Source organism: Eschrichtius robustus, chromosome 16 (assembly GCF_028021215.1).
Source record: "Eschrichtius robustus isolate mEscRob2 chromosome 16, mEscRob2.pri, whole genome shotgun sequence".
NCBI lineage: Eukaryota > Metazoa > Chordata > Mammalia > Artiodactyla > Eschrichtiidae > Eschrichtius > Eschrichtius robustus.
The window spans coordinates 22152027-22177254 of record NC_090839.1 but is presented as its reverse complement, the minus strand read 5'-3'; the positions used below and the strand labels follow the sequence as shown (position 1 = coordinate 22177254).

The following is a 25228-nucleotide window of genomic DNA, read 5'->3' as shown; positions in this document are numbered from 1 at the left end:
GGTCTGGGAAGATCCCACATGCCGCGGAGCAACTGGGCCCGTGAGCCACAACTACTGAGCCTGCGCGTCTGGAGCCTGTGCTCCGCAACAAGAGAGGCCGTGACAGTGAGAGGCCCGCGCACCGCGATGAAGAGTGGCCCCCGCTCGCCGCAACTAGAGAAAGCCCTCGCACAGAAACGAAGACCCAACACGGCCAAAAATAAATAAATAAATAAATAAATAAATAAATAAATAAATAAATAAATAAATTTAAAAAAAAAAAAAAAAAAAAAAAGAAATGGATTGTTGTCATCAAAAGCATGTATTCAAGCACCTGTCTTCTTAGACCAGTCGCTAGTCGTGTAGAATGAGTCCCTCATCCAGTTCTGACTCCTGAGAGCTGAGAGCCTAAAGCAGAGATGTCTTTTTCCTTTCATTCACTGCATGGATGTTTACTGAGCTGGGGATGTAAAGACAGAATTCAGTCCCCACTTTCACAGAGCTCACAGTTCACCCTCATGACATAAAGGGAGTTATAGAAACAGGGAGCTGATGATAACTGAAATCAGTGTGAATACGACGTGCCAGAAGAGGTCGTGTCATGGAGTGACCTGCAAGGGTGCTGTCAGGAATTTTGGGAAGGAGGAGTTTTTAGCTTTAAATAATCAGGGAATGCTCTGTAGGAGAGGTAGCTTAAAAATAGTGTTGGCTTGAGAGATACCCCAGAATCCCTAGGAAGGAAGGCCCTAAAGTCCCTGAGTTGGGAAGAAGAGCCCTCTTGGCAGAGGTGGTGATAATCCACTGGATGAGGGACTTTGGAGGTGGAGGGGAATGAAAATATTCTACAATGATTGTGATGGTGGTTACACAACTCTGACTATACTAATTGTATGGTATGTCAATTGTATCTCAATAAAGCTGTTTTTGTTTTTGTTTTTTCTAAAGAATCTGCTAGAGAGGAATAGATATGGGGACAGCAAGTCTGATAGGTCTGGGGTTACAAAAGTTTAGGAAAGAGACTCCCATCACTAATTAGGACTTTGGCCTTGAGGGAGTATTGAACTTGTGGAACAAAATGGGAAAGATGGGCAGCATTTTGCATCTAACAAAATGTAAGCCAAAAGGGACGCATAGATTGGGTACCTGTGCCATCACCAGGGTACCAAGACAGAATCGTAGAGAAAGCAGACCTCTCTTCCCTAGGTTAACTTGATTTGGAAGGGAAAGAGAGTTAAGTATATCTGTAGAGAGGTTATGTATGGAGGCTGGAACCAAAGAGTAAAGAATGAGTAGAAGCAGATGAATAGATTTGTGTCCCCATCAGCTTATTTTTTCAGGTTGAATACGTTGATGAGATCATTTTGGCCCTGAGTCACTGTATAGGAAAAATGGACTTTAATCTTGACTCCCTGGGCCAACAAGAGAACATAAGGTACTTCAGAATAATGAGAGAAGCAGGAGGCAAATCGAGGCAGAGTGGTTTTCTTTTGTTGTTGTAGTTGTAATTACTATTCTTCTGTGTATTATGGGTGGACTAGAAACCTATTCTTTCCTCCTTCACTCACTGTGTGGATTTTATTCCCAAACGTTCATTCATTTCTAGGACATGGTCCGGCGTGGAGAAATCATAGACAATGACATTGAGGATGAGTTCTACCTCCGGCGCTTGGACGCAGGGCTTTTTGTTCTCCAGCACATCTGCTACATCATGGCAGAGATCTGCAATGCCAATGTGCCCCAGGTAGGAGGGGGCTGCCCCTGGATGGGCCCTTCCTTCCCTGCCTCCTTGCTTGCCACCTGCTTAGGTAGAGTGGAGTGGATCACACTCTCCTTGAATTCCTTCACTCTATGTGGGCCCTCTTTTTTAGGGATGGGGGTGAGGTGAATACTTTCAATACGACGTATTCTGATGTCTACCAGGGCAAGTGATGCTTTTTCTTTCTCTTTCCACTCTTCCCCTTCCTTATTAGATTCGCCAGAGGGTTCACCAAATCCTAAATATGCGTGGAAGCTCTATCAAAATTGTCAGGCACATCATCAAGGGTGAGTTGCACGTTGCTTGTGTCTGGGGCTCCAGGGAATTAGACGATGCTTTCTTTCTGTCTCTGTCAATATCCCTGGAATTTGGTGCATAGCATTCTCTGCACTGAAGGCTTAAGTGTGTTGTCCAGTTCAGTGTGTGTCCAGGTCATCTTGTCAGAATACCGAAGACTAACCTAGTTATTCTCTGCCTCTGACCCTCTAGTTCCAGAATTTTAAAAACACATAACAAGAAGCACTAGGGGTTGGAAATTTAAAAACAAAACAGAAAAACACCAAACAAGAAATAAACAAAAAAATCCAGTTCCAAACTGCATGTAGTGGAAGGAAATTGCTTTCTTAGGGAGAAAAAACAAGGAAGTAACAAGAACTACCTGGAATTAAGGCAGAAGGAAGTGAATCTGAGGCAGTGTGGTGTAGTAGAAGAAGGATGCCTGCTTTCCAGTGCTAGCTCTGCCTTCCCCCAGCTGTGTGAGCATGATCTAGAAGAAATTTTGCAAAAGTTCACAAGATACTTACATGATAGCATCCAGTGTAGTGCCTGGCACACAGAAAGTGCTTGGGCGAATTTCCTTCACCTACCCCAACGGGTCTCTCAAATGCTGTTGTATCTTTGGCTGGACCTGACTCAGCTGGAGTGGCTCCCAAGAGGCCTCCAGTCGGTGAGCACGCTCTCAATCAGCTCTGTGGTGCAGTTCCACCCTCGGGCCACTTAGCACAGACTAACACACATGGCGGCTAGAAGCCCGTATTGGCCTTTACAGTACTGATAATGCCAGAGTTCAGAGAGAGAGTCGTGATGGACGTAACCGCAGGCACATCATCTCTCTCTCTCTCTGACCCTTGTCCTGCCCACTTCTAAGATGAGAGATTAGGCTAGATTTACTCAAAGAGTTTGCCTGTAAGTGGCTTATAACTCCCGTTACATGTGGGAGATGAAATGTGGAGATAAATGATACATATAATAAAGTGAAGAGAAGTTAAGAGCCATGGGTTCTGGGATCTGGCTCCTGAAACAGAATCCTGGCTCTGCTGTTTACTGTGATACCTTGGGCAAGGTATCTAATTGCCCTGGGACCTCATAGATTAGGTAAAAGGATTAAATGAGATGATATATGGAAAATATCTCAAGTTAATAAGTTCTTGGCAAATGTTAGCTATTATGAGTATTACGAACTATTATGATGATGATTATCATCAGCAGCATTATAAGTGAGGCATGGCTAAAACCCCATGGGAAGGCTTGCGGGAATAGTAACATTGAGCTGGGTCTTAGACATTCCAAAACAAAGGAACAGTGTGAGTGAAAACATAGGCCTGGAAATCACATGATCAGCACAGCCCTCCCAGGAGGGTGGGGATGGTAAATCCGTCGTGCCCATTTTGCAGATGGAGCCTTCGAGGCATTGGAATGTATTGTCTTCTCCCTCAGAAGGAGGAAAGGGGGAACTTGTTCATGAACCTAGCCTCTAGCATCTTCCACAGTGGCATCACGGGTGCTCCCTCCTCTTTCTCAGTGTCACATTCACATGAGTTACTGCTCAGAGTGTCATGCCGCCTCCTCCCTAAGGTGCAGCTGTGGTGATTTGCAACCCCAGCCTTTAAATGGCATTTACTTTCAACGCCCACATGTTCAATTAGAACTTTTTATTACTCTCAGCTCTACTCTCCTGCATTTAGGCTTCTCCCTGCACCTCCATTCCTGTGATCAAAACAGCGATCTGAGAAAGGAAAAGTGTTTTTAACAGGTGCTGACACGTAGTAGGTGGATGCTTTTCTTTCAGAGATCCTAACACATATACCTGAGGTTATTCAGGATTTTCATTTGCTGTGAGCCAGCCTCTGTCTCCCTCAGATCCCAGTTTATTCCCCAAGTGCCTGTTAAAGCACTGGGCGCATACTGGGTGCTGAATAGACATTTGTTGATTGTCTGGGCAGGTGAGCAGCCTGCACAGATGCTGTGTTCATTCCCACCACTCTTGTTCCTCTCCCCTGTTGCTTTCTTTTCCCGCTCTGTCCAGACTCTCAGATCCATCCTTCTAGACCCAGGTCCAGCCCTTCAGCTCTCGCCATCACCCTTCACAGCCAGTCCATTAGTAAAGCTGCCATGTCTGCCTCCAGTCTCCATCCTGAATCAATCCACTTCTCTCCATGTGTTATTTCCCATCTTAGCACCCAGTTTATTTCCTTCCTAGCCCTTATCACAATCTGTAATTATTTTTATTTATGTCTTTGTTTCCTTGGTTTGTGTGTCTCATACATTAAAATGTAAGCTCCGTGACGTAGGGACATTGGCTCGTTCCCCGTGTCTCCTCAGCACCTAGAGCAATGACAGGCACATAATGGACACCCGGTGAATATTTTAAACGTTGTTGAATTAAACTCTACCCTTGTGTGAATTTAAATTGGCAAATGTTTACTGAGACTCTCCTCAGGGCTCGGCACAGTGCTAATACTGTGCTACTAAGGTGTCACACAGCACCTGCCCTCATGGAGCTTATAGTCTTCTGGGGAACACAGATGTAGAAATGGCCAACCATAATCAAGCTAAGTGAAATACACACTCCAACAACTACTCAGCTGGCATTGCTGGGTGCCAAGCTCTGTATCCAGTACTAGAGATACAAGGAATAATAAATAAGCAAGATCCCTATCCTTGAGGGTTCATGGTCTAGCTGGAAGTGATACTCGAAACTAACCATGATGTGCTAGGTGCTGCGTTAAAGTTGTGAACAGCATTAAGGGAGTGATAAGGGGGCAGTAATGGAGGCACAGGCCATACCAAGGAATCCCAGGGGAGGAAAGGCTCCTCCAGGACTGGGAATGGTGTCCCAGAGGGAAAGGCACGTCCCAGGCAGAAGGAGCAGAGGTCCAACACAGGACATCAGCGGCCTTCATACGGACTCTGCCACATCAATGGAGGCCAAGCAGGGGTGAGGGAGGCTGGAGCATTGGGTGGGGTTGGGAGTATTGCTGGGCAAGTCTCTCGAGTTCTGTTGGCTACACGGTGAGTTTGGGGTACGGGTAGCGCCTACATCCCTTTGTTGGCCAGCAGAGAGTAGACATTCTCATTGGGGCGGGAGAGGTGCTTGTTTGGACAATTTGAAGTCAGTAGTATGGAGGTGGTATTTAAAGCCAGGAAATTAGATGTTGTTGCCCAGGTCAAAGAAGTCCTCACAGGACGCTGACCACTGAAGACAAACAAAAGAAAGAGTTCTCTCCAGATGGAAGGTTAAGGTTATAATAAAGGGCTCACGCTGGCCCCAGGAAGCCCATCTGCCTGCGGCGTTGGGTGGTGGAGCTGTGCCACAGGCTGCCTCTCGGCAGCCCTTGAAAGTGGTGCAGTGAGCACCCTCGGGGTAGTGCTGAGGTTGGAAAGGGGCGAGGCCACCGCAGGGCTGGGTAGGGGTGGCGTCCGGGCTCTGCTCAGGCCCACCTCCTAAAAGCCTTCCCGCCCTCCCCCTCCTGCCTCCACCCTTCACTCCATCACAGTGCGCGAAAAAACAGAGCCTCAGAAAGAAAACCAGCGCATCAGTCTGTCCTCTTTGATTTTAATTTTGTTTTTCAGTTTGGGTTGCTTCCTTTTTTTTTTTTTTTTTAACATGCTAATTAGATGCAAGCTTTTTTCTTTGATTTTATGGCCTATATATTTCCTAACTTTTGCTGGCAGGATGACAGCTGATGTATCCCTTGAGGTCTCAGGAAAACGCTGATGAGGCAAGCCCAGCAGGGGACTCTTCCCATTATATTTCAGTCCCCTTTCTCACGATCTTCCTCCCTCCTTTTCTGTTGGGGGTGCCAAGAGAGCTGGGAATAACTGATGGCTCATTAAAGTCCCTTGGCTTGCAGACTGCTTACTCAGTGCTCCCAAAGTCCAGCTTTCCCTGATCTTGCAGCAGCGCTGACCTGAGGCCTCTGCTGCCCGCCTAGGGGACGGTGGTCTCTGTGCCGGAGAAGGACCACGTGCTCTGAAAGGGCAGTGACAGTCGTCCTGGCTTTTATCTTCCGGTGCCTGGCGCACGCCTGGTGCAGAGAAGGGGCTCAGCTAATGCTTATTGAGGGTGCTGCTGAGGTGGTGCTTCAGGCTTCTTTGTGCTGTTCCAGAAATCCGGGACCACCGTAGGTAGAGTGGTCACTCCCGAGCATGTCCTCTGTGCCAGGCTTTTAATGTATGTTCTCTGGTTCTCACGACGGTCCTAAAAGCAGGATTACAGTCTCCATTTTGCAGTTAAGGTAACCAAGACTTGTGGAGGTTAAGGGATGTTACCCAAGTCATTATTAATGCTGGAAACTGGATCCAGACTCAGTCGGTCTTCCATCTGGCAGAAAGGAGAGCTCTAACTGTACCAATTGGCTGATACACTCCTACTGCATTTTAAGAAAGAAAATTCAGGGCATCCACCTTTACAGAGTACCCACTGGCATCACAGGGCACTAGGTGGGCTCCTTAGATGAGTGAGACACTTAGGAGGCCCTGTCCCCAGGGCAATTCAGTGCCATCACATGTGAAATAAATAAGCACAACACAAAGCAGATTGAAGTCAGTGCTAAGATATGGAGTGAGACTCAAGAAAGCACAGTTTGTAAGGCAATTATACTTCAATAAAGATGTTTTAAAAAAAAAAAAAAAAAAAAAAAAAAAAAAAAGAAAGCACAGTTAATTCTGCTGGAGATTTAAAAGGAGCTTGAAGATCCAGAGAGGCTGCACAGAGGAGGAGGTGCTTGGGGTTTTTTTTTTTAATTGTGGTAAAGTATGCATAGGAGTTACCATTTTAACCATTGCAGCTATCACCACCACCTGTCCATAGAACTTATTATCATCTTGCAAAACTGAAACTCTGTACCCATGAAACACTTAACTCCCCATTCCCTCCTCCCCCAGCCCCTGGCAACCACCCTTGTGTATTCCGTTCCTGTGAGGTTGATGACTGTAAGTAAGGAGATGGCTTCCTGAAGCCTGTGAAGGACCTCCATAGGCAGATGCAGATGTACATTGAGTGGTCCTCTCCTTGGACATGGAGTAGGAGCTGTGACCTGGGAATGCTTCTTAGTATAAATACTTGTGCCAAGGGTTACCATGGAAGCCTCTGGTGAGTCTCCTGAATGTTTTAGTCACTGGTGAAAGTTGTTGGAAGGTCAGGTGGTGCTGGGCTGTTTGGCAGAGGAAAGCTTAGAGGATTACTGACTCAAAACTGTCACTGGTGGCGAAAAGACTGAGCCAAAGACTTCAGAATGCTTTCGGAGATTGGCTCCCGGCCCTTTGATTTGCTTGTGTTCTTTATGGCTTGAAGTCTTCTCTCAGAAGCTCATAAACATGTATTTCCATATTGATTTCAGCTCTTGGTAACCTGAGCTTTGCTTCTGTGATTTGAAAGCTGCAGAAGCTGATAGGGTTTCTCTCTCTTCCGGTGACACGTTGATGTGTGTGACTTGCACCAGGCCATGGCTGCTGTGGCCTCTAGGGTTGGGAGGCAGGAAAGGACCCCGGAGGGGCTGTTTAACCTTAGGCAGCTACTTGCCCTCTCCCTAAGCCACAGTGTCTGTAAGATGAGGGTAATCTGCCTCAAAAGGTTGCTGTGGGAATTAGATGAGGTGCTGCAGGTAAAGTGCCTACATGTTGGCACATAATAAGTGCCTGATAATGGTAGCTACCGTCACCGTTGTGATTCGCATCCCAGCTCACGCAGGAATAAGCAGAACTGAGAGGCACAGACCAGCAAGGATTCTGGCTCTCTGTAACTTGGGGTAAGTTAGTAGATAACCTGTTTGAGCCTTCCTTTACTCCTCTGTAAGAAACAAACCGAAAGTGAATACTGCCCCAAGGAAGGCTGAGGTTGAAATGCAGTTGGGGGCCTGGGACAGAATACCTGCTCAGTAAATGCAGGTTCCTTCCTTCCCTTCCTTGGCTTAATCCTTTCACCGGTGCTGGCAGGAAAGCCCATGGACCAGCACCCAGGCCATACTCCTCAGGGCCTGGTGGGGGTGGAAGGGGTAGGTGGTGCTTTTTCAAGCAGCCGAAAGGTCTGTGGGAAAATGGTCTATGGGGATGTGACCCTGTTAGCGCCGTAAGCAAAGGATAAGTTTCCTTCTCCTCCTCCTTTAAGTAGGTTTCATTTTAATCGGATCCCTGATGAAGCTTATATCCCCACTTGCGGCCCCAGCACAACTTCCTCCTCCTAGAGAGGTAACATTAGTCCCTCCACACTCATCCTTGTCGTTAAGGACTCTCTGTTAGACCTCAAAGGATTTTACTTTCCCAGTTTCTATTTTGTGATTATTTCTATGTCTTCAAGCGTTTTCAGTGTAAAACTATTGGCGTTCCGCTTCTCCCCACTCACCCTTCCTCCTGCACTTTTTCAAGGGTGAGTGTTTAAGGCTTAAGGTCCAGGGATCTGAACCAGGCTTGTGAGCGCTGGTCCCAGTCTCTGTCCTCGAAGACAGTCCTTCCCCATCCGCCAGCCCGGGTGTCCCTCCCTCTTCCTCTTACCAAAAACAGAACAGCTTGTATTCCATGTCTGAATAGTAAACCTGCTGTCTAAAGTTTGCTTTAATATTTATGCGTTCAGCACTGCTGCCTGTTTTTGAGCTCCATGAAAGCCTTTATTGTAAGAGCATTTGAAAATGCTGGAGAAGTCGAGAAGGGAGTCTATGTGTACACCGTGTTTCTCACTCTCCGGCCCGACTCACGCTCTTCCTGTCTCCCCTCTCCCTCTCCCCCACCCTGAAGTTCTCCCTTCATCTAGCGTCTCTCTTTTTCCAGCATTCTCTCCCTTTCTTACACACACACACACACGCGCGCGCGCACAGAGCAAAGAGAACTCTTTCCCAAGACCTCTGGGAGGAATCCGTTCAATATTTATAAACTGCTGCAGCAGCTTTAATAACCAGAGGTAGCTGGCGCCACCAAGGCTTGCTCCAAACAGGATTCTACTCTGGAAACAAAGAATAAGTTGGGGTAAGGGGTGGAGGGTGAGAGGTGAGGTGCACAGCTGGTACCAGCTGCCACGGCCAGTGGGAGAGCGCTCCGGGCTTGTCACACCCGCTGGGCCTGGCCCTGTGACTGGCTCGCTGCGGGATCCTGGCCGGTCACCTGTCCATCCAGTTGCAGTACATTTCTGAGAGGCCTGCCAGCCCTGACACTCAGTGACCTGGCATGAGGGAGCATGGCCCCAGCAACCCACTGCACATCTGTTCTGGCTGCTGAGGCCCCTTTACTCCGGGACATTCCCTCCAGAGCCTTACCTTTTTTTTTTTTTTTCCAAACATCTTTATTGGAGTATAATTGCTTTACAATGGTGTGTTAGTTTCTGCTTTATAACAACGTGAATCAGCTATACATATACATATATCCCCATATCTCCTCCCTCTTGCGTCTCCCTCCCACCCTCCCTATCCCATCCCCCCATCCCACCCCTCTAGGTGGTCACAAAGCACTGAAGAGCCTTACCTTTTATGAGGACGTTGTAGCCAGATGCCCTGCCACAGCTGGGCTGCTTTAGAGATTTTTTCCCCAAAGGATGGGGAACAGGCAGGGTAAGATACTGCCTAGGTAAGAGGATGCCACTTTGGGGACCAGCTCCCCAGCCCCACCCCCCATGGCTTTTGACGTGCCTTTTTCACTTCTGACACATGTTCTTGGTTTGAATATCAGCTCCTCTACCATCCTAGACTTGGGCAGGTTGCTTCAGTTCTCTGATACGCCTCAGTTTCCTCATCTCTGTAAACAGAGATGGTGCTCTTTGCCTTATAGGATTGCTGCAAAGATTATATGAGACAATATAGATAAATGCCTGGCACGTAAACAGTGTTCACCACATGTGAGGTCCCATTCCACTCTGTACAGGATAGCCCCTCTTCCAGATCCTACTAACTTCCTTCACAGCCCATCTCCAGAGAGCAGGTAATCTGACTGTTTCCTCCTTCCCCGCATGCGGAGCAACAGAGGAGACTTGTCCGTTGGGTGGGTGCTCTGTGTACAGCGGTGGCATGTGTTTTTCTAAGTCCTTGGTAGGGATGATTCAGCAGGGGATTGATACAGACTTTGTTCCTGTACTCTGCGCATCCCTGGAAAGAGATTAGGTCCCTCCAGGGAAGTTGGCTTTACTTGGAAAAAAATCACTGCCCCAAAGAATCAGACTGTTTCTCCACTTCCCTCTCTCCTGGGTCTGAGAATACATTAGGAGAACAAAGTGTTAGTTCAATCCATTAAGACTTGCTTTCAGACCATGCCTCTGAGGGTATTAAATGCTATAATGGTCATTTCTCTCTCTCCTGGGGCAGCAACTAGATCATTCACATGTGAGTAAGAGATGCCACTTACATACAGCCCCTAGCCTTCTCCCGCAGCCCGGTTTCTGTTCTCCCATCACCCCAGCCCTCCCTTTAAGGAGCCTTAATAGAAGGGATCACAGCCGTTTGCTGTTGGAGGTGATGGATAGGCCTAACAGAAGAGGATGATTTCCAGGGGGAGACACACAGCTGGCACATGTCTGAATCCCAAGTCCCGTTTCCCGGCACATATCCAAAGTGATAAAGAGGACGGAGGAAAAATGAAGAAGTGGCAGGGGCAAGGTTATTTCTCCATCATGGTGGGGGATGGGAGGTAGGGGAGGGTTTGCAGGCTTTCTTCCCTTTCCCCACTCTTTGTCTGATTTGGATGAGCAGATGTTTTATTATGCAGAAGCCTCTTGCAAGAGAGTTTTCTATTGTTCCATCTCAGGCCACCCCCGGCAGGGAGCTGGGGGCAGACCCGCAGGCACTCATCCTGATCCACTGCCCTGAGAGCTTATTCACAGCACCAGACTGGTAGTTGGCTCTCAGCCCGGCTCTGCTGGGAATTTAGCTGAAAGTAAGGCGAAAGCCCCTACCTTCATGAATCTGTCAGTCTAGAGGGAGAGAGGGGACAAGTAGAGGATGATCTAGAAGTCAGGCCTGCGGTGGAGACAGAGGCCTGAGGACAGGAACAGGAGTCAGAGGTGAGCAGGTGGGGCTTCGTGGAGAAGGTGTCCTTGAAGGATGTGTGGTGTTTCCCCCCAGAGATGTTGCTGGCCTGAGCGAAGCAGGCTCAGGGAGGGAACTAGCGTATCTTGAACATCTGTTATTATAGGTTCTTTACATGCATTTGTGGAGGGGGAGACCGCTCAAGGCCACCTAGGATTGTGAGTCAGAGTCAGGATACAAACACAGCCCACAGTGTTGCACCATCTCCTGTCTGAGGGCGGGGCAGGGCACGCTCAGCACACAGAGGAGTTGGATCTCCGTCTCCCCTCCCCGTCCACTGTGCTCTGTGCACCAGCTCCTGGGAGTCACCGCAGGAAGCCCGGGGCCCCACTCACCACTCAGGCCCTGCACTCTCGTCCCTAAGCTCCACACATCATTTCTGTGCCATATCGCACCCCTTCCCGCCTCCTAAAACCAGCTGACCACATAATCTGGGGGGGCCCGGACACTTTTGAGAATAAAATGGAGGTGTGTTAAGTACTCTGTTGGGACAACAGGGGAAACGGGACCATATGTTTACCCACCTTACAACTCTTTGATTATGTCCTGTCATCAACATCATGTCCTGTATTCCCACCCTCTTTAGGCGTATTTCCTTTATCTCCCTGCTCTAACTAAAACTGTCTCTACCAGGGATGGGTCCTCTCAAGTGGTACCTACTTTCTCCCACATGCCTTTTACTACTGGAGACGGGGAAGGGGGCCTTCCACGCGCCTCCTGGGCGTCTCTAGACCATTCTTTCTCCCTCCCTCTTTCCAAAAAACACCCATTTGTTTCCATCTCATGTCCGTGGACTGTGCCCCAGCCCCCCTCCTTGGTGGTGCAGACACCTGTTCCCCTTATTCCTTGGAGGAATTCCAAGCTCCCTGTCACCCTCTCCACTACCCTGTCGTATTTCTTAGCAACTTCACTATCCACATCTCTTTCTCTCACGCCCCATTTCCAGTCTGTCAGTAAATCCTGCTGGATCCACCTTCAGAATACATCTAAAATCTGAAGACTTCTCACCTCTACCGTGACCTCCTTGGACCAAACCACCAATCAAATCACATCTCCTTCCTTCTGCCCTTGCCCCCTTCAGGGTAGCTTCCACACCGCAGCTAGAGTGAGCTGGTTAAAGTCAAATCATGTCATTCTTCTGCTTAAAACTCTCTTATAACTTCTCATCTCAGGGGAAAGTCCAAAGTCCTGACAGTGGCCCGCCCCTCCCCGGCTCTGAGCTCCGTGCTCACCTCAGAGGGTCCAGGCGTGCTCCCCTCTCAGCCCCTGCTCTGCTGGCCGCTCTGCCACTCGCTCCTAGGTATTCCCGCACACACCTGCTTCAGGTCTTTAATTAAATCCCCCATCTCTGTGAAGCCTTCGGACAGCCACCCTATATATTTTACTTACCTTGCGGTTTGTCTCCCCCACTGGGAAGTAGGCTCCACAAGTGCAGAGGTTGTCACCTGTTTTGATCAGGACTTTATCCCCATTGCCTCAAATAGTGGTTCTCACATGGGAGCTGCATCCGCACTGCCTGGAGGACTTGTTCTCACAGACCGCTGGGCCCCATCCTCAGAGCTTCCTAATAAGTAGGTCTGAATTGGACCCCCAAATCTACATTTCTTTCACTTTGGCTGCGCCATGCGGCTTGTGGGATCTCAGTTCCCCGACCAGGGATTGAACCCCGGCCCTGGCAGTGAAAGTACCGAGTCCTCACCACTGGACCGCCAGGGAAGTCCCCAGATCTGCATTTCGAACAGGTTCCTGCGTGATGTTGCTGCTGTTGGTTGGGGTCGCCGCTCTGGGAACCACTGGGTCTGGGGCAGCACCTGCCCATAATAGCGTCCACTGTGTGTGTTAAGTGAAGAAAGGCTGCAGCTAGGAGGGGAATGCAGGCAGGGACAGGGGAGTTGGGCCCTGTCCACCGTGGGCCTTGAATGCAAGACCAAGGAGTTTGCACACAACTGCCACCGTGGGTGCCACTAGAGGCATTAGAACAGCACACACCCCACGGGAGCTGGGGTTCAGAGAGAGGTATGATGTGACCCGGCCACGAAGGACCCCACGCCTCAGATTCATGCCTAACCCTGCCTCTGTCTCCCCAGAGTATGCGGAGAACATCGGGGACGGCCGGAGCCCGGAGTTCCGGGAGAGCGAGCAGAAGCGCATCCTGGGCTTGCTGGAGAACTTCTAGCGGCCCCTGGCCCTGGGCAGCAGGGACTCTCTCTGGGCCTCCCCCAGAAACAGTTTTTACGGAGCTCGATGTGACTTTTGGACAAATAAAAGCTAGTTTTGGTATTCCTGGGCTGGTGTTCTCTGTGCCTTCTAACCTTTACCCAACACCTTTCCCAGCAGTGCTCACGGAACGCGTCTGAGGAGGCTTAGTGGTTGGCCTCCCGCTTCCAGTGAGGAACCTGAGGCTCTGAGAGCAGATGAGTGATAAAGTGGCCACTGTGGCTGCCCTGGGGGTTGCGGTGAGGCTGCCCGTCTGCGGCTGGGCAGGGGAAGGCATGGACCGGGGGCCTCTCTGGGGCTTCCAGCCCTGACACGAAGAGCCTGGGCGTGTAACACGGGGCACGGGGCTCGTGCAGAAGCACCCGAAGCACCCTGGGGAGGGCTTCCTGGCACTGCGAGACCGCCCGCAGAGCACACAGTCCTCAGAGCAGCGGTCTGAACCCCGGCCACACGTCAGAGTCGCTCTGGTTGGAAGGGGGCTTAAAAGTACGTATCAGTGTGGGGCCCCACCCCAGAATGATGAAATCGGAATGTCCAGTGAGGCCCAGGTGCTGGTACTGTCCTAAGCCCCCAGGTGGTTCCTAGCGTTAGGGTGAGAGCTACCACTTCAGAGTAGACAGGGGGTCCACATCCAGCTGCAGTGTTTACCACCTATGGCAGTTTGGATAAGTGATTTCACCTTCTTGAATCTCACTTCCTTCATCTGCAGAGTGGGGGTAATAATACCCATTCGGTGATTTCTTTTGTCCTTCCCTCACACGTCTGTGGCTTCAGAATTGCAGTCTCACCCCTTTTACAGGGACTGTGAGAAAGCTGGTCTCCTCCTCTACAGAAGTCAGCGGTCCTTGAGCGTGTTTTTATTCTGTCACAGAGAATAGAGTCCTCGTGAGTGAGGAGTGGGAGGACAACCGACTTAGAATGAAGTGTTTAGCCCAGGGTCAGCAGGTCAGCTACGAGGGACACCGCATGCTCTGCGCTGTGCCCGTGGCCACCATTCAGTCAGAGCAGCCCTGGCTGCTCAGTGAGCCCCCAGGGGCAGGGCTCCAGGCGGCCACTACCATCTGGCCAGAGTTGACATGCCGGGAGAAACTGTTCGCCATCCCAGGCAGCCCCCCAGGGGGACTCGGAATCAGATGGCACCTGTATCACCCCGGATTGGGCTGGTGACGGAGCAGTGGGTGAGGCAGGCCCTACCCTCCCGGTGCTCATGTCCAGCCTGGCGGGAAGATGGACGGTGTGCCTCTTACTACCATGAGGTAAGCGCTCCCCAGAGAGGCATCTTGAGCCTGCTCCAGGGCCCGTTACAGAATCAGAGTTGCCCTACAGTCACATTGTGGATTTAGTTTTTTGGGTTTTTTTTAATTTTTATTTTTTCATTATTTATTTATTATTTTTATTTTTAGCTGTGTTGGGTCTTCGTTTCTGTGCAAGGGCTTTCTCTAGCTGCGGCGAGCGGGGGCCACTCTTGATCGCGATGCGCGGGCCTCTCACTATCGCGACCTCTCTTACTGCGGAGCACAGGCTCCAGATGCGCAGGCTCAATAGTTGTGGCTCACGGGCCTAGTTGCCCCACGGCATGTGGGATCTTCCCAGACCAGGGCTCGAACCCGTGTCCGCTGCATTGGCAGGCAGATTCTCAACCGCTGCGCCACCAGGGAAGCCCCTGGATTTAGTTAGTTTTTAATTTCACTTTTCTGTAATTATAATAGCGACCATGTATCAAACACCTGCTATGTGCTACTCACTTTACGTCCCTTCTTTCTAACCTGCACGACAGCCCTGCTGGCATCATTATCCCCGGTTTACTGAAGCCGAGACTGAGGTCCCAGGGGGTAAGTAACTTGTGCAAGGCCCTGGGACCAGTACGCACGGAGCCGGCATTCAATGCGAGGTCTGACTCCACAGCCCGTGCTCTGCCCTCCCTTGAGCTGCCTTGTTCAGGAGACAGTCACAGGTCCCTGACTGATACAGTCCACTTCGATCTGTTCCACTGTCCATATGGGATTTAATGAATTCACAACGAATGTAACCTATAGAATCTTAAATTTTTGTTAATTTATTTTTTATTGAAATATAGTAGATTTACAATGTTGTGTTAGTTTTTGGTGTACAGCAAAATGATTGTTCCCTGTGCTATGCAGTCGGACCTTGTTTATCCATCCTGTATATAATAGTTTGCATCTGCTAATCCCCAGCTCCCAATCCATCCCTCCCCCACTGCTCCTCCCCCTTGGCAACCACAAGTCTGTTCTCTATGTCTATGAGTCTGTTTCTGTTTCATAAATAAGTTCAGAATCTTAAATTTCTTGAACTAAGGTTTGTACTTAGATCATTAGTCCTTCAGCTTTATTTTCTTTTTAAATTTTGTTCTTACCCAGGTAATGCTTGTACATGGTACAGAAGTTCAAATTTTAACAATAGGTATGCAGAGAGGAGTCTCCCTTCCCATCTCCCACCCGCCCCTGGGCCTCCCTATCCCCGGAAGCAACTGCTGTCACCTGATTATCCATCCAGAGAAGTTCTGTCCAGCAGTTTTCCAGCTGTATTCTACCTGAGCCCCAGGCTTCCCACAAGTGCATCAGAAGCCAACATAGAAGAGAAGGTGGGTAGGGCTCCAGACCACTGACCCCCTCAACTACAGTCCCCCTGCTTTGCCCTGCTTCCTATGTTAGAGTGCTTCCTGAGAGTTTGTTTTTCCAATAAGTCCCTGTACTAAAAGCAAGTTTGAACTCACACCTTCACTTTCAAATGAGGATGAGGTCCCCTTTTCCATCAGTTTTGTGATGGGAGGGTTTGGGGGGAATGTGAGGTACAATCCCTTAGGATTCAGAAAGAGTGTACGGTTCCAGGGGTTGGGAGACCAAGGAGACGGGATGAGGAGAAATCTCTAAACTCAGCTAACTTTAACAACCTGCCACTCAAGGCTAAGAAAAGCTTTAAGAACAAGGGAAAGATCCTCATCATTAACCTTGCTCACCCTTAGGCTCAAGGGGTGTGGGCCTACCTCTTGCGTCTGCTCATGGCTGAGATTCTGCCTCACCAAGCAGCCCCGCCCCTCCAGGAGGACTTCTTGGGCTCGAATAAAGGCCCCATTTGCCCTGTGGTTCTGAACGCGACTTCTGCGTCCGCCACTCGTGGGCTTCCCAAGCTCTCCCCTTCAAACAAAGCCCCTTCATGTCCATCCTTGTGTCCATAGCTGAGTCCAGGACATGGCACCCCAGCCAGGCGGTATTCCTTTTCCTATCTAAACACAGCAATAAAATAGCCTTTCAGCACTATTAGCCAGAACTTCTTCCTGAGGGAAATGAGGATTTCATTTTCCTCTTCCTTTGCAGCTTGCTGCTCTGCTCATGGTGGTCAGCCTGAATTCAGCGGCGTCAAGATGGGCCGTGTCTAATTTAGAGAGATTTGCATGCGGGCTGCATTCCTTCTTTATCTGGGGGAAATGCATCGTCAGGGAAGCTGGAAGGCAACCTTCAGTCACCCTCACAGCAGCACCAGTGCCCAGGTGGCATCTCCTGCCATTACCAAGAGCGTCAATTTAGTGTCCACAGGGAGACCAGACTCGCTTTCCTAAAGGCAAAAACTTCTTGATTAGATTTTCTTACTCCACAGTAGAGAGAAAAGCGGAGCCACGTTTTTCAATCTGTCTTGCTCCCTGGTACACATGGAAAGTGGTTGGTATCACAGCGGCGGGCCTTCGTTATCTGTGCCGAGAAAGTGGCAAGCGCTCCTCCAGTCACCTTTCCCTTGATAGGTAACACACGCCCTTGGCATAAACTTCAGAAGGTACATAAGGAGATTCAGTGCATAAGTCTCCCTGCCAGCTGCGTCTCCGGTCCACCCAGGCCCCTCCCCAGAAGCAGCCAGTGCTAATGAGCTGGAGTATCCTTTCGGAGGCAGTCTTCAGTGTCTTCAAGTGAATAAATACAGTCAACACAAACGGTGGCATCTCCCGGTCTCTGGTCTGCACCTTGCTTTTCACTCTACATCTACCCAACGCACAGAGTCCCTCCCCCTACTCCTTTAATAGCTGAGCTCCATTGCAGAGCAGTACCATAATTCAGTTAATCCCGTTAATGGACATTTAGGTTGTCTTCGATCTTTGGCTATTACAATGCTGCAGTGAACATCCTTGTATAGAACGTCATTTCACACGTGTGAGTTCAAATTCCCAAGCAGAATTGCTAAGTCAGAGGGGATGTGCAGTTTTCACTGGGATGCATATTGTCACGTTGCCCTCTTTCCGTCAGTGGTGTATGTGAGGGCTGCCCCACACCCTCCGTGGCCGTGTTAGCCGTCTTCATCTCTGCCTCTCTGATCGGGGAATGGAGTTTACTGTCTTAACTTGCATTTCTCTTATGAGTGAAGTCATTCAGTGTTTCGGAAGAATGGATTTATTGAGTGTGTGCCATATTAGCTGATACTCGTTGAAGCTCGTGCTATGAGCTCGTCAAATTAGCACATTTAACCCTCGTTTGTGAGGTGTAGATACTTTTATTATCAATCCATTTCACAGATGAGGAAAGCAGATCGAGAGGGTCAGTGGCTTACAAAGTGACGGAGCTGGGAGGGGAACAGCAAAGCGGTTTCAAAGCCCACACTCTTGACCCCAGAGCCACACTGTCCCCCAACTACGTGGCAGAGAAGGGGCTCCACCCTATCGCACTGGAATTAGAAGCTCCAGAGAAGCAGCCCGCTCAGCCTCATGACTGAAGCCCCCAGCGGCCCTGCCGGGTCCCTGCTTTCTCCCTGTGTCTCTCACACCACATCTGAGCAGTGGCTGCAACACTCACCTACGTGAGGGCCCCGGGGCCAGGCTCCCTGGCTGCTCTTCCCTGGAAGAATGTTAGGCTTTCCCACCGCAGCAGTGAGGAGGAGAAGCCACTTTCAAGCACGCTTGGAGCGAGGCTCCTTGCCTGCCTTTCCCGTCATCCCCCCCTCTGCCCGTCCACCAGCTCACACCCCTCACCCAGCACCTCCCTGCTCCTCGTCCCACGTTGCCTCCTTCCAGTCGTCTCCCGGGAAACGTTTGCTGAGCACCCACTCTGTGCCAGGCCCCATGCTGGGCTCTGGAATTGTGCACCCCAGATTGAAAGGCAATGTGGACCACCCCCCACGGTAGCCAAACAGGGTGTCACGAGAGAGCGATGATGGGCTTCAACAGAGGTGAGGGGCAGAGAGGGGCCCCCAAACCTAGCAGGAGAGATTGGGAGAGACGGGACCCAGCACCATAACTGTGTCTTGAGTGACTTTCACGGGGGCCTTAGGATGGCCGCGAGTCTCAACACCCAAGAGGTATCAATAGAAAGTCATTCGAGGCAGAGGGAACTGCGCAGGCAAAGGAACGGGGCCATGACAATGCAGGGGGCCTTTGGAGATGAGGGGGTTTTCACATTTACCTCACTGGATGCCCTGGCTACCCTGAGGTCAGCGAGGCCGGGGTTGAATGAGCTTCTGGCTGTGGCAGAACCTGACAGAACCACATATGTGGTGATTTCCTGGGAGTTCGGAGGTCACGTTTGTCCAGAGTCACAGCTTGTTCCAGTTAAATCTCCACAGTCCCTGAGTGATGGAGAAACAGATTCCATTGGATGCTGGTGAAGCCTCCATTCTGGCCCCTCAAGCAAGGTCCGGCCTCGCATGTCATGCAGAAAGTGCCCAGGACCCAGATACACTGATATTAGCTGAGCAAGGAGCAAGGCCACCACCCCTAAGGCAGCGGGAAGGCTGCAGGAGGCTTCCCACAGCCCCTGGGAAGAGGCTCTGCTCTGAAGCCCTAGAGAGCAGCTGGGGAAGAGCCACCAGAGGTGGGTCTTCAGAAACCAGGCTGTGGTCTGGCCACAGCTGAGGAAGGTTCCAGCCCCTGAGGCCTCAGCAAGCCCGCCCATCCAGGAAACACCCAGATGCAGGAGGGCAGGGGACCAGGGGCAGGAGCCCCCAGCCCACCCTCTGTGAGGCATGAGCCTCACCCTCTCGGAATCTCGGCTCTCCTTCGTCTGGGGACTGAGAGGTCTCTGAGGGCCCAGGCCGGGGAACTCCACACCTGTGACCAGCTCATGGTACCTGGGAGTTCATCACCCACCTCCCCCGCACCATTTACTGAACACCCACCAGAGCTGGAAACAAAACAGACATTGTCCCTGCTCTCCAGGAGCTCACATCCTCGTGGGACAGACTGAAGGACAATAAACAAGTAAACAGATACATAGAGTGATTACTGTCAAGGAGCAAACTCAGTGCAAAGTGATAGAGACTAGTTAATGGGGGACCCTGAGGATGGGTGGTCTGGGAAGTCCTCTTCAATGAGGTGCCTTTGAGCTAAGCTCTGAATGATGTCAAGGAGCTGGGCAGCCCAAGAGCTGAGGGAAGAGGGTTCTAAGCAAAAGCACAGGTGCAAAGGTCCTGAGGCAGAGAGAGAGCACCGTCATTCTCCAGAAAATAGCCAAAAGAAGCCACTGTGGACCCATGCGTGAGGCAGGGCTGATGGGGGATAAAGCCAGAGAGGTGGGCAGGGACCAGGTCTTGCTGGGCCTGGAGGGCCACGGAGGGGTTTTGAGCATGGAAGGGGTGTGATCTGGTTTTGAAAAGATCCCTTTGACGGCTTGATGGAGCTCACACTGCAGAGCCCAGCATGGAAGCAGGACACCCAAGAAGAGGAGATACTGGCGCTTAGGATGGGGAGGAGGTAGTGGGTTAGAGACAGGGGGTTAGGGATGTGGCTGAGGCAGAGCCAGCCGGTCACTCTATAGGGAGGGGCCCCCTGCCCTGTGGAGGCTTCCCCCAACACTGAGGACTGGGAGCAAGTTCACGGGCCCGGCAGGAGTCAGGTGGGGCCGGCAGAGGGCTGCTCAGTAATAAATATCTTTAATGAATAAATAGAAGTGCTTTCAGGGCTGACGGAGTCATAGCATTTCCACCTGCCGTAAAATTTCATCAGAAGCAGGCGCTGCAGGGGGAGAGGAATGGCTGCAATCAACGTGCCCACCCACCCTCAGGCCCTGCCTCCACTCTGAGCTGACGCAGCCCCACGCCCTGGAGAATCCAGACCCAGACCCCTGTCCCCAGGCCTTCCTGGGGCCCAGGGGAGTCTGGTCCTTCCCTGCGCCAGCCCCACAGCTTGAACAGGCAAGAGGGAGCAGTGGGCAGGGACATGTGTCTTGCCCTTAAAATCCAGGGGCTTCACTCTCCTTAGCTGGGAAGTGGGCACAAAAATTCCGGCCCCCACTTTTCCCCCCTTCCCTGGACACGAGGACTTTACTCTCTCCTCATCTAAAGCAGATTAGGTGGGTTTCAGAGGAAGAAGTAATCAACACCCCTGAAACGACAGAGCTGGGTGGGGAGCAGAACTTGGGGTCAGATGTTTTACAAATGAGAGAACAGAGGCCCCAAGAAAGTAGGTGACTGTCCTAAAATCACACAGGATCTGCAGATCCAGCCATCCAAAACTACCCTAGTGTCAGCTACATTATAGCACCAATTAAATGCCTGGCTCCTCGAATCCTCCCTACATTCGTGTGATGTGGAGACTATCGTTATACCATTTTGCAGATGAGAACACTGAGGCCCAGAGAGAGCTAGGGTCCGGGTCACCCCTTCAGTTAGAGACAGCCAGATGAGAGTCCAGTTCTCCAGCCTCTCACCGCAGGCTTTTTCTGCTTTATTCAAGCGTGGTAGGGCTGAGATTGTTTTCTTGAGGGCTTTGAAGGACTGGGGTGGAAATTTTGCTGAGTGCCTACTACATGCCGGGTAGTCTCTGAACTGAAGGCCACTGTCCCCAGCACCTTGCTGCATCCCTGTAGCATCCTCCAAGGTGCCACGCTCACCTCCATTTTACAAATAAGAAAAGGAAGTACAGAGATATCAAGGAATTTGCCCAAGGTCACACAACCGTGTCACTGATGCTGACCATGGCTGCCAGCACTCAAACAACTGGAGATCCTCAGGCCCCTCCTTTGGCCCCAATGCCACCCTCCCCCAGCCAGTGGGTGTAAGGCCAGGAAGCCTGGCCAAATGAACAGACCCAGCCGGCAGCCTGCCTGGACCCGTGGTTATCAGTTAAGCTCATGAAGTGGCCATGGCAGGCCATGGCCTGTACCAGCTGCCTTCCCCCCTACCCCCAACCTTGCTCCGGCCCTCTTGGGAGCAAGGCCTGAGGACAGGTTCTTGCTTTTAGCAGCTGCAAGCAAAAGTCTCTCTGTAATTGGGAAAGATTAAAAGATGCACAAACAAGTTTCACCAGGCAGGCCTCATGGACCCACACGGGCAGTGAACACAGGGCATGGATGCTGGAGACAGGCTACCTGGGTTCAAATCTAATCCTGCTTCTCCCCAGCTGTGTGACCCTGGGTGAGTCACTTCATCTGCCTAACTCAGTTTCCTCATCTATAAAATGGGGCGATCATACTATACAATACTACTCACTGTCTAGACCAGCAACAAGGTGATACACAGGAAGTGCTTGAGCACCTATAATGTGCCGATCAGTGGTCATATCATCCTCCCTGATATCCTTATCTTATTGGGTGGTCTTGTTCACCTTCCCCACTGGACTGGGAGCTGACTCATCTTTGTTTATACCTTCCAGAATGAAGGAGAAAACCCATGAGGGCATCAATCCATCCATCAGTGAACACCCAAGCCAAGGTCCTTTAGGAACAAAGAGTGAGCTATGTATTTTATACAAGTGCTTTTTTTGGGGGGGGGGGGTCCTCATTGCTGCTTGCAGGCTTTCTCTAGTTGCTGCGAGCGGGGGCTACTCTCCACTGCCGTACGTGAGCTTCTCCTTGCGGTGGCTTCTCTTGTTGCAGAGCACGGGCTCTAGGTGCATAGGCTTCAGTAGTTGTGGCTCGCGGGCTCTAGAGTGCAGGCTCAGTAGTTGTGGCGCACGGGCTTAGTTGCTCCGCGACATGTGGGATCTTCCCGAACCAGGGTTCGAACCCGTGTCCCCTGAATTGGCAGGCGGATTCTTTTTATTTTTTATATTTTTGGAATTTTTGAATTTTATTTTATTTATTTTTTATACAGCGGGTTCTTATTAGTCATCAGTTTTATACACATCAGTGTATACATGTCAATCCCAATCTCCCAATTCATCCCACCACCACCACCCCACCCCCGCCGCTTACCCCCTTGGTGTCCATACGTTTGTTCTCTACATCTGTGTCTCTATTTCTGCCCTGCCAGCTGGTTCATCTGTACCATTTTTCTAGGTTGGCAGGCGGATTCTTAACCATTGCGCCACCAGGGAGGTCCCAAGTGCTCTTTAAGGGGTTGGGGAATTGAACCAAAGTGCCATGGGTGGGCCTGAACTACTGTCCAGCCACTGCTTACAGCCCGCACGGATGCCCCCCACCCCAGGCCCTTGTCCACGCCCTTCCTTCTCTGTAACCTGCCCCACTTCCCACTTCCCCAAACCCCTGTTGACCCTACTCATTCCTTGAGACTGGCTCCCTATCTGGGAAGCAGGAGCACAAGTCCTGCCCTCAGGGGGCTCCCAGCCTCACGGGAGAGACAGAGGCAGATATAACCCCCATCAGCCAGAGCGTGATAAGCAGAGGTGCCGAGAACCCCACACACTCTGCCCTCAGCCCTGAGGCCCCCCAGCGCCTCTTCCACCCCCTCTCTGCCCTCCCCAGACCCCCAGTGAGCTTTCCCTGAGCCCGCTTCTCCCCACCTGCCCTATGAGCTGACTGAGGGTGGGAGCCGCGTTTCATCCATTTCTGCTCTGCTGTGCCCAGCACAGGGCCTGCCACCCAGGTGGTGCTCCTGCAACATTTCTTCAGCAAATACGTTCTGAGCACTTACTCTGTGCCGGACCCCGTGGGAATAGAGAACAAACGAGGCAGACATGCTCCTTGCCCTGCTGCCTTCCAAGCAGGGGAGACAGAAGTAAACAAGCAAGAGATAAACCAGCAAGGCAGCCTGAGATGGCGCTTAGGAGCTATAAAGAAAATAAAAGAGAGACTAGAAGGAAGGGTGGCTACTCTGGTCTGGATGGTCAGCCTTTCTGAGGAGGTAATGTTGGAGTTGAGACAGGACTGCTGAACAGAGCAGCTGCCAGGGGAAATTGGGAATAAGATCCTAGACAGAGGAAATAGCAAGTGCAAAGGCCCTGGGGCAGGAGTGTGGTTTACCTATTGAGGAACGGCCAGATGTGCCATGAGAATGAGGAGGAGAGCGGGAGGAGATGAGTTTGCAGAGCGGGGCTGGGACCGGACCATACAGGGCCTTGTCAGCCACAGTAAGGAGTTTGCATTGTCTCCCACATGCAGTGGGAAGCCATCGGAGGATTTTACACAGAGAAGAGAAATGTGTGGAATACGATGACTGAGTCAAGGAGGGAGGGAGGGAATGGGTGAGGGGAGGGAGGATGAGAGGATGAATGATGGAGTGAAGGGTGGAGACTGAGACTCTGGCCGCCTGCATGGAGGAAGCGCCACCGTGTGGGACAGGATCTGTTCCCCTCCTGTCCTCTGTGTCCCTCTGGCCCACTGTCTGGAGGGGCCAGCGCCCAGCCTGGGCTCACAGTGGTCAGAGCGACACCCACAAAAGCGTCTTGAGTCAGGGTGGGAAGCAGTGGAAACATCTGAACTGAATTATGTCTGGGAAGGTCCCCGCCACTTCCTGGAGGAGGCTGCTCTGGCCCAGGAATAAAAGGGAGAGTGGAATTTCTGCAGGTAAGAAGACAGGAGGGGCTTCCAGGAACAGAAATGAGCAGGCAGAGGTGGGGAGGCAGGACAGAGTCCAGCTCTGAGCCGGGGGCCTTACAGACCCAAATCCAGTTAGTTGTCACCACAGCCCTGTGAAGGGCAAGCTGCTGTCCCCGTTTTATAGATGGGAAAATCAAGTGTCGGAAAGAGGAAGAGGCTGGACGGTCACAGGCTATTGCAGGTGAGAGCTGAGACTTGAACTCAAAGACCAAGAAGGGTTAATAAAATACATCCTCACATCCTTGTGGGAAATGGGGATTCTACCTGGAAAGCAAGTGGGGAGTAGGGGGAGGATACTGTCAAAGACCCACAAAAACACTCGTGGGCAAACAGAGTAGCTCATTCTCCCTGGGGCATCATGGAGGGCATCATGGAGGAGGTGGCATCTGAATTCAACTGTGAAGGGTGGAGAATTGGGTGGAGAGGAGCGGGGCAGGAGGGGAGAGGTTGCCAAGGGAAGAGCATGGCAAAGGTCCAGAGGGGGAAAGCATGTTGGAGGAAGTGTGCCCGCTCCAGGGTGGCCAGAGCGTGTGTGAGTAGAAGGGGCGGGCAGGGAAGCGGGCGGAGCAGTAGTAGAGACGGTGACAGGGAGGTGGGCAGGAGCCAGATTAGGAATGCTCCAATGCCAAGGCCAAGCGTTTGTACTCTTTTCGGAAGGCCCAGAGGGGCCCTGGAAGTGTTCTGAACCAGAGAGAGGCAGGTCACATACGAATATGAGTCCAAAAGACGCTCAGGTTTTGCACATAATGGATAGTAAGGGGTAGGTCAGGAGGCTGTGAGAGCCGGGCAGCGGCTGGTACCGTTGTCTAGGCAAGCGTGCTGGTGGCTTCAGCCGGGGCCGTGACCTTGAGGATGGAGAGGAGGAGACGTATCTGAGAGCTATTATGGAGTTCTAGTGGGCCGGGCTCGGTCAGGGAGAAGGGGGCTGAGAGCAGAGGTGGGTCCCCTCTGGGGGTCGGATAGCGCTGTCACCTCCCTGGCCCGAGACTAAAGCCATTCATTAATGCATTTATCCATCTCTCCAGCCATCCATCCACACACCCGCCCACTTACCCTTCCTTCCATCCAGTAGGTATCAGTCCCCTCTCTGGGAGGATTCCTCTCTGTTTTGCGGGGTGGAGCGGGGCATGAGATGCCTGGACCGGTCCCCAGCTCTCTGGAGCACTTCGTGGTCTAATAGGGAGATCATTGTGACAAGCAATGGTCACAACCCAGTGTGCCGAGCACGTGTGAAAAGGGAGACAATGTTGGAGAAGGGGGGTTGGGGCGGGGGGAGAAGA

At 51.2% G+C, this 25228-nt stretch overlaps 1 protein-coding gene across 1 annotated transcript in view; it reads left to right on the top strand.

The window, feature by feature from the left end:
• CTNNBL1 (catenin beta like 1) overlaps positions 1-13299 on the top strand; it is a 164111-nt gene extending 150812 nt beyond the window's left edge. The window contains exons 14-16 of the mRNA XM_068565617.1: positions 1583-1720; positions 1950-2022; positions 13107-13299. Of these exons, the coding sequence (XP_068421718.1) occupies positions 1583-1720; positions 1950-2022; positions 13107-13195 (300 nt within the window). The 3' untranslated portion in view covers positions 13196-13299. The remainder of the gene's footprint in view (positions 1-1582; positions 1721-1949; positions 2023-13106) is intronic.
• The last annotated feature ends 11929 nt before the right edge of the window (positions 13300-25228 follow it).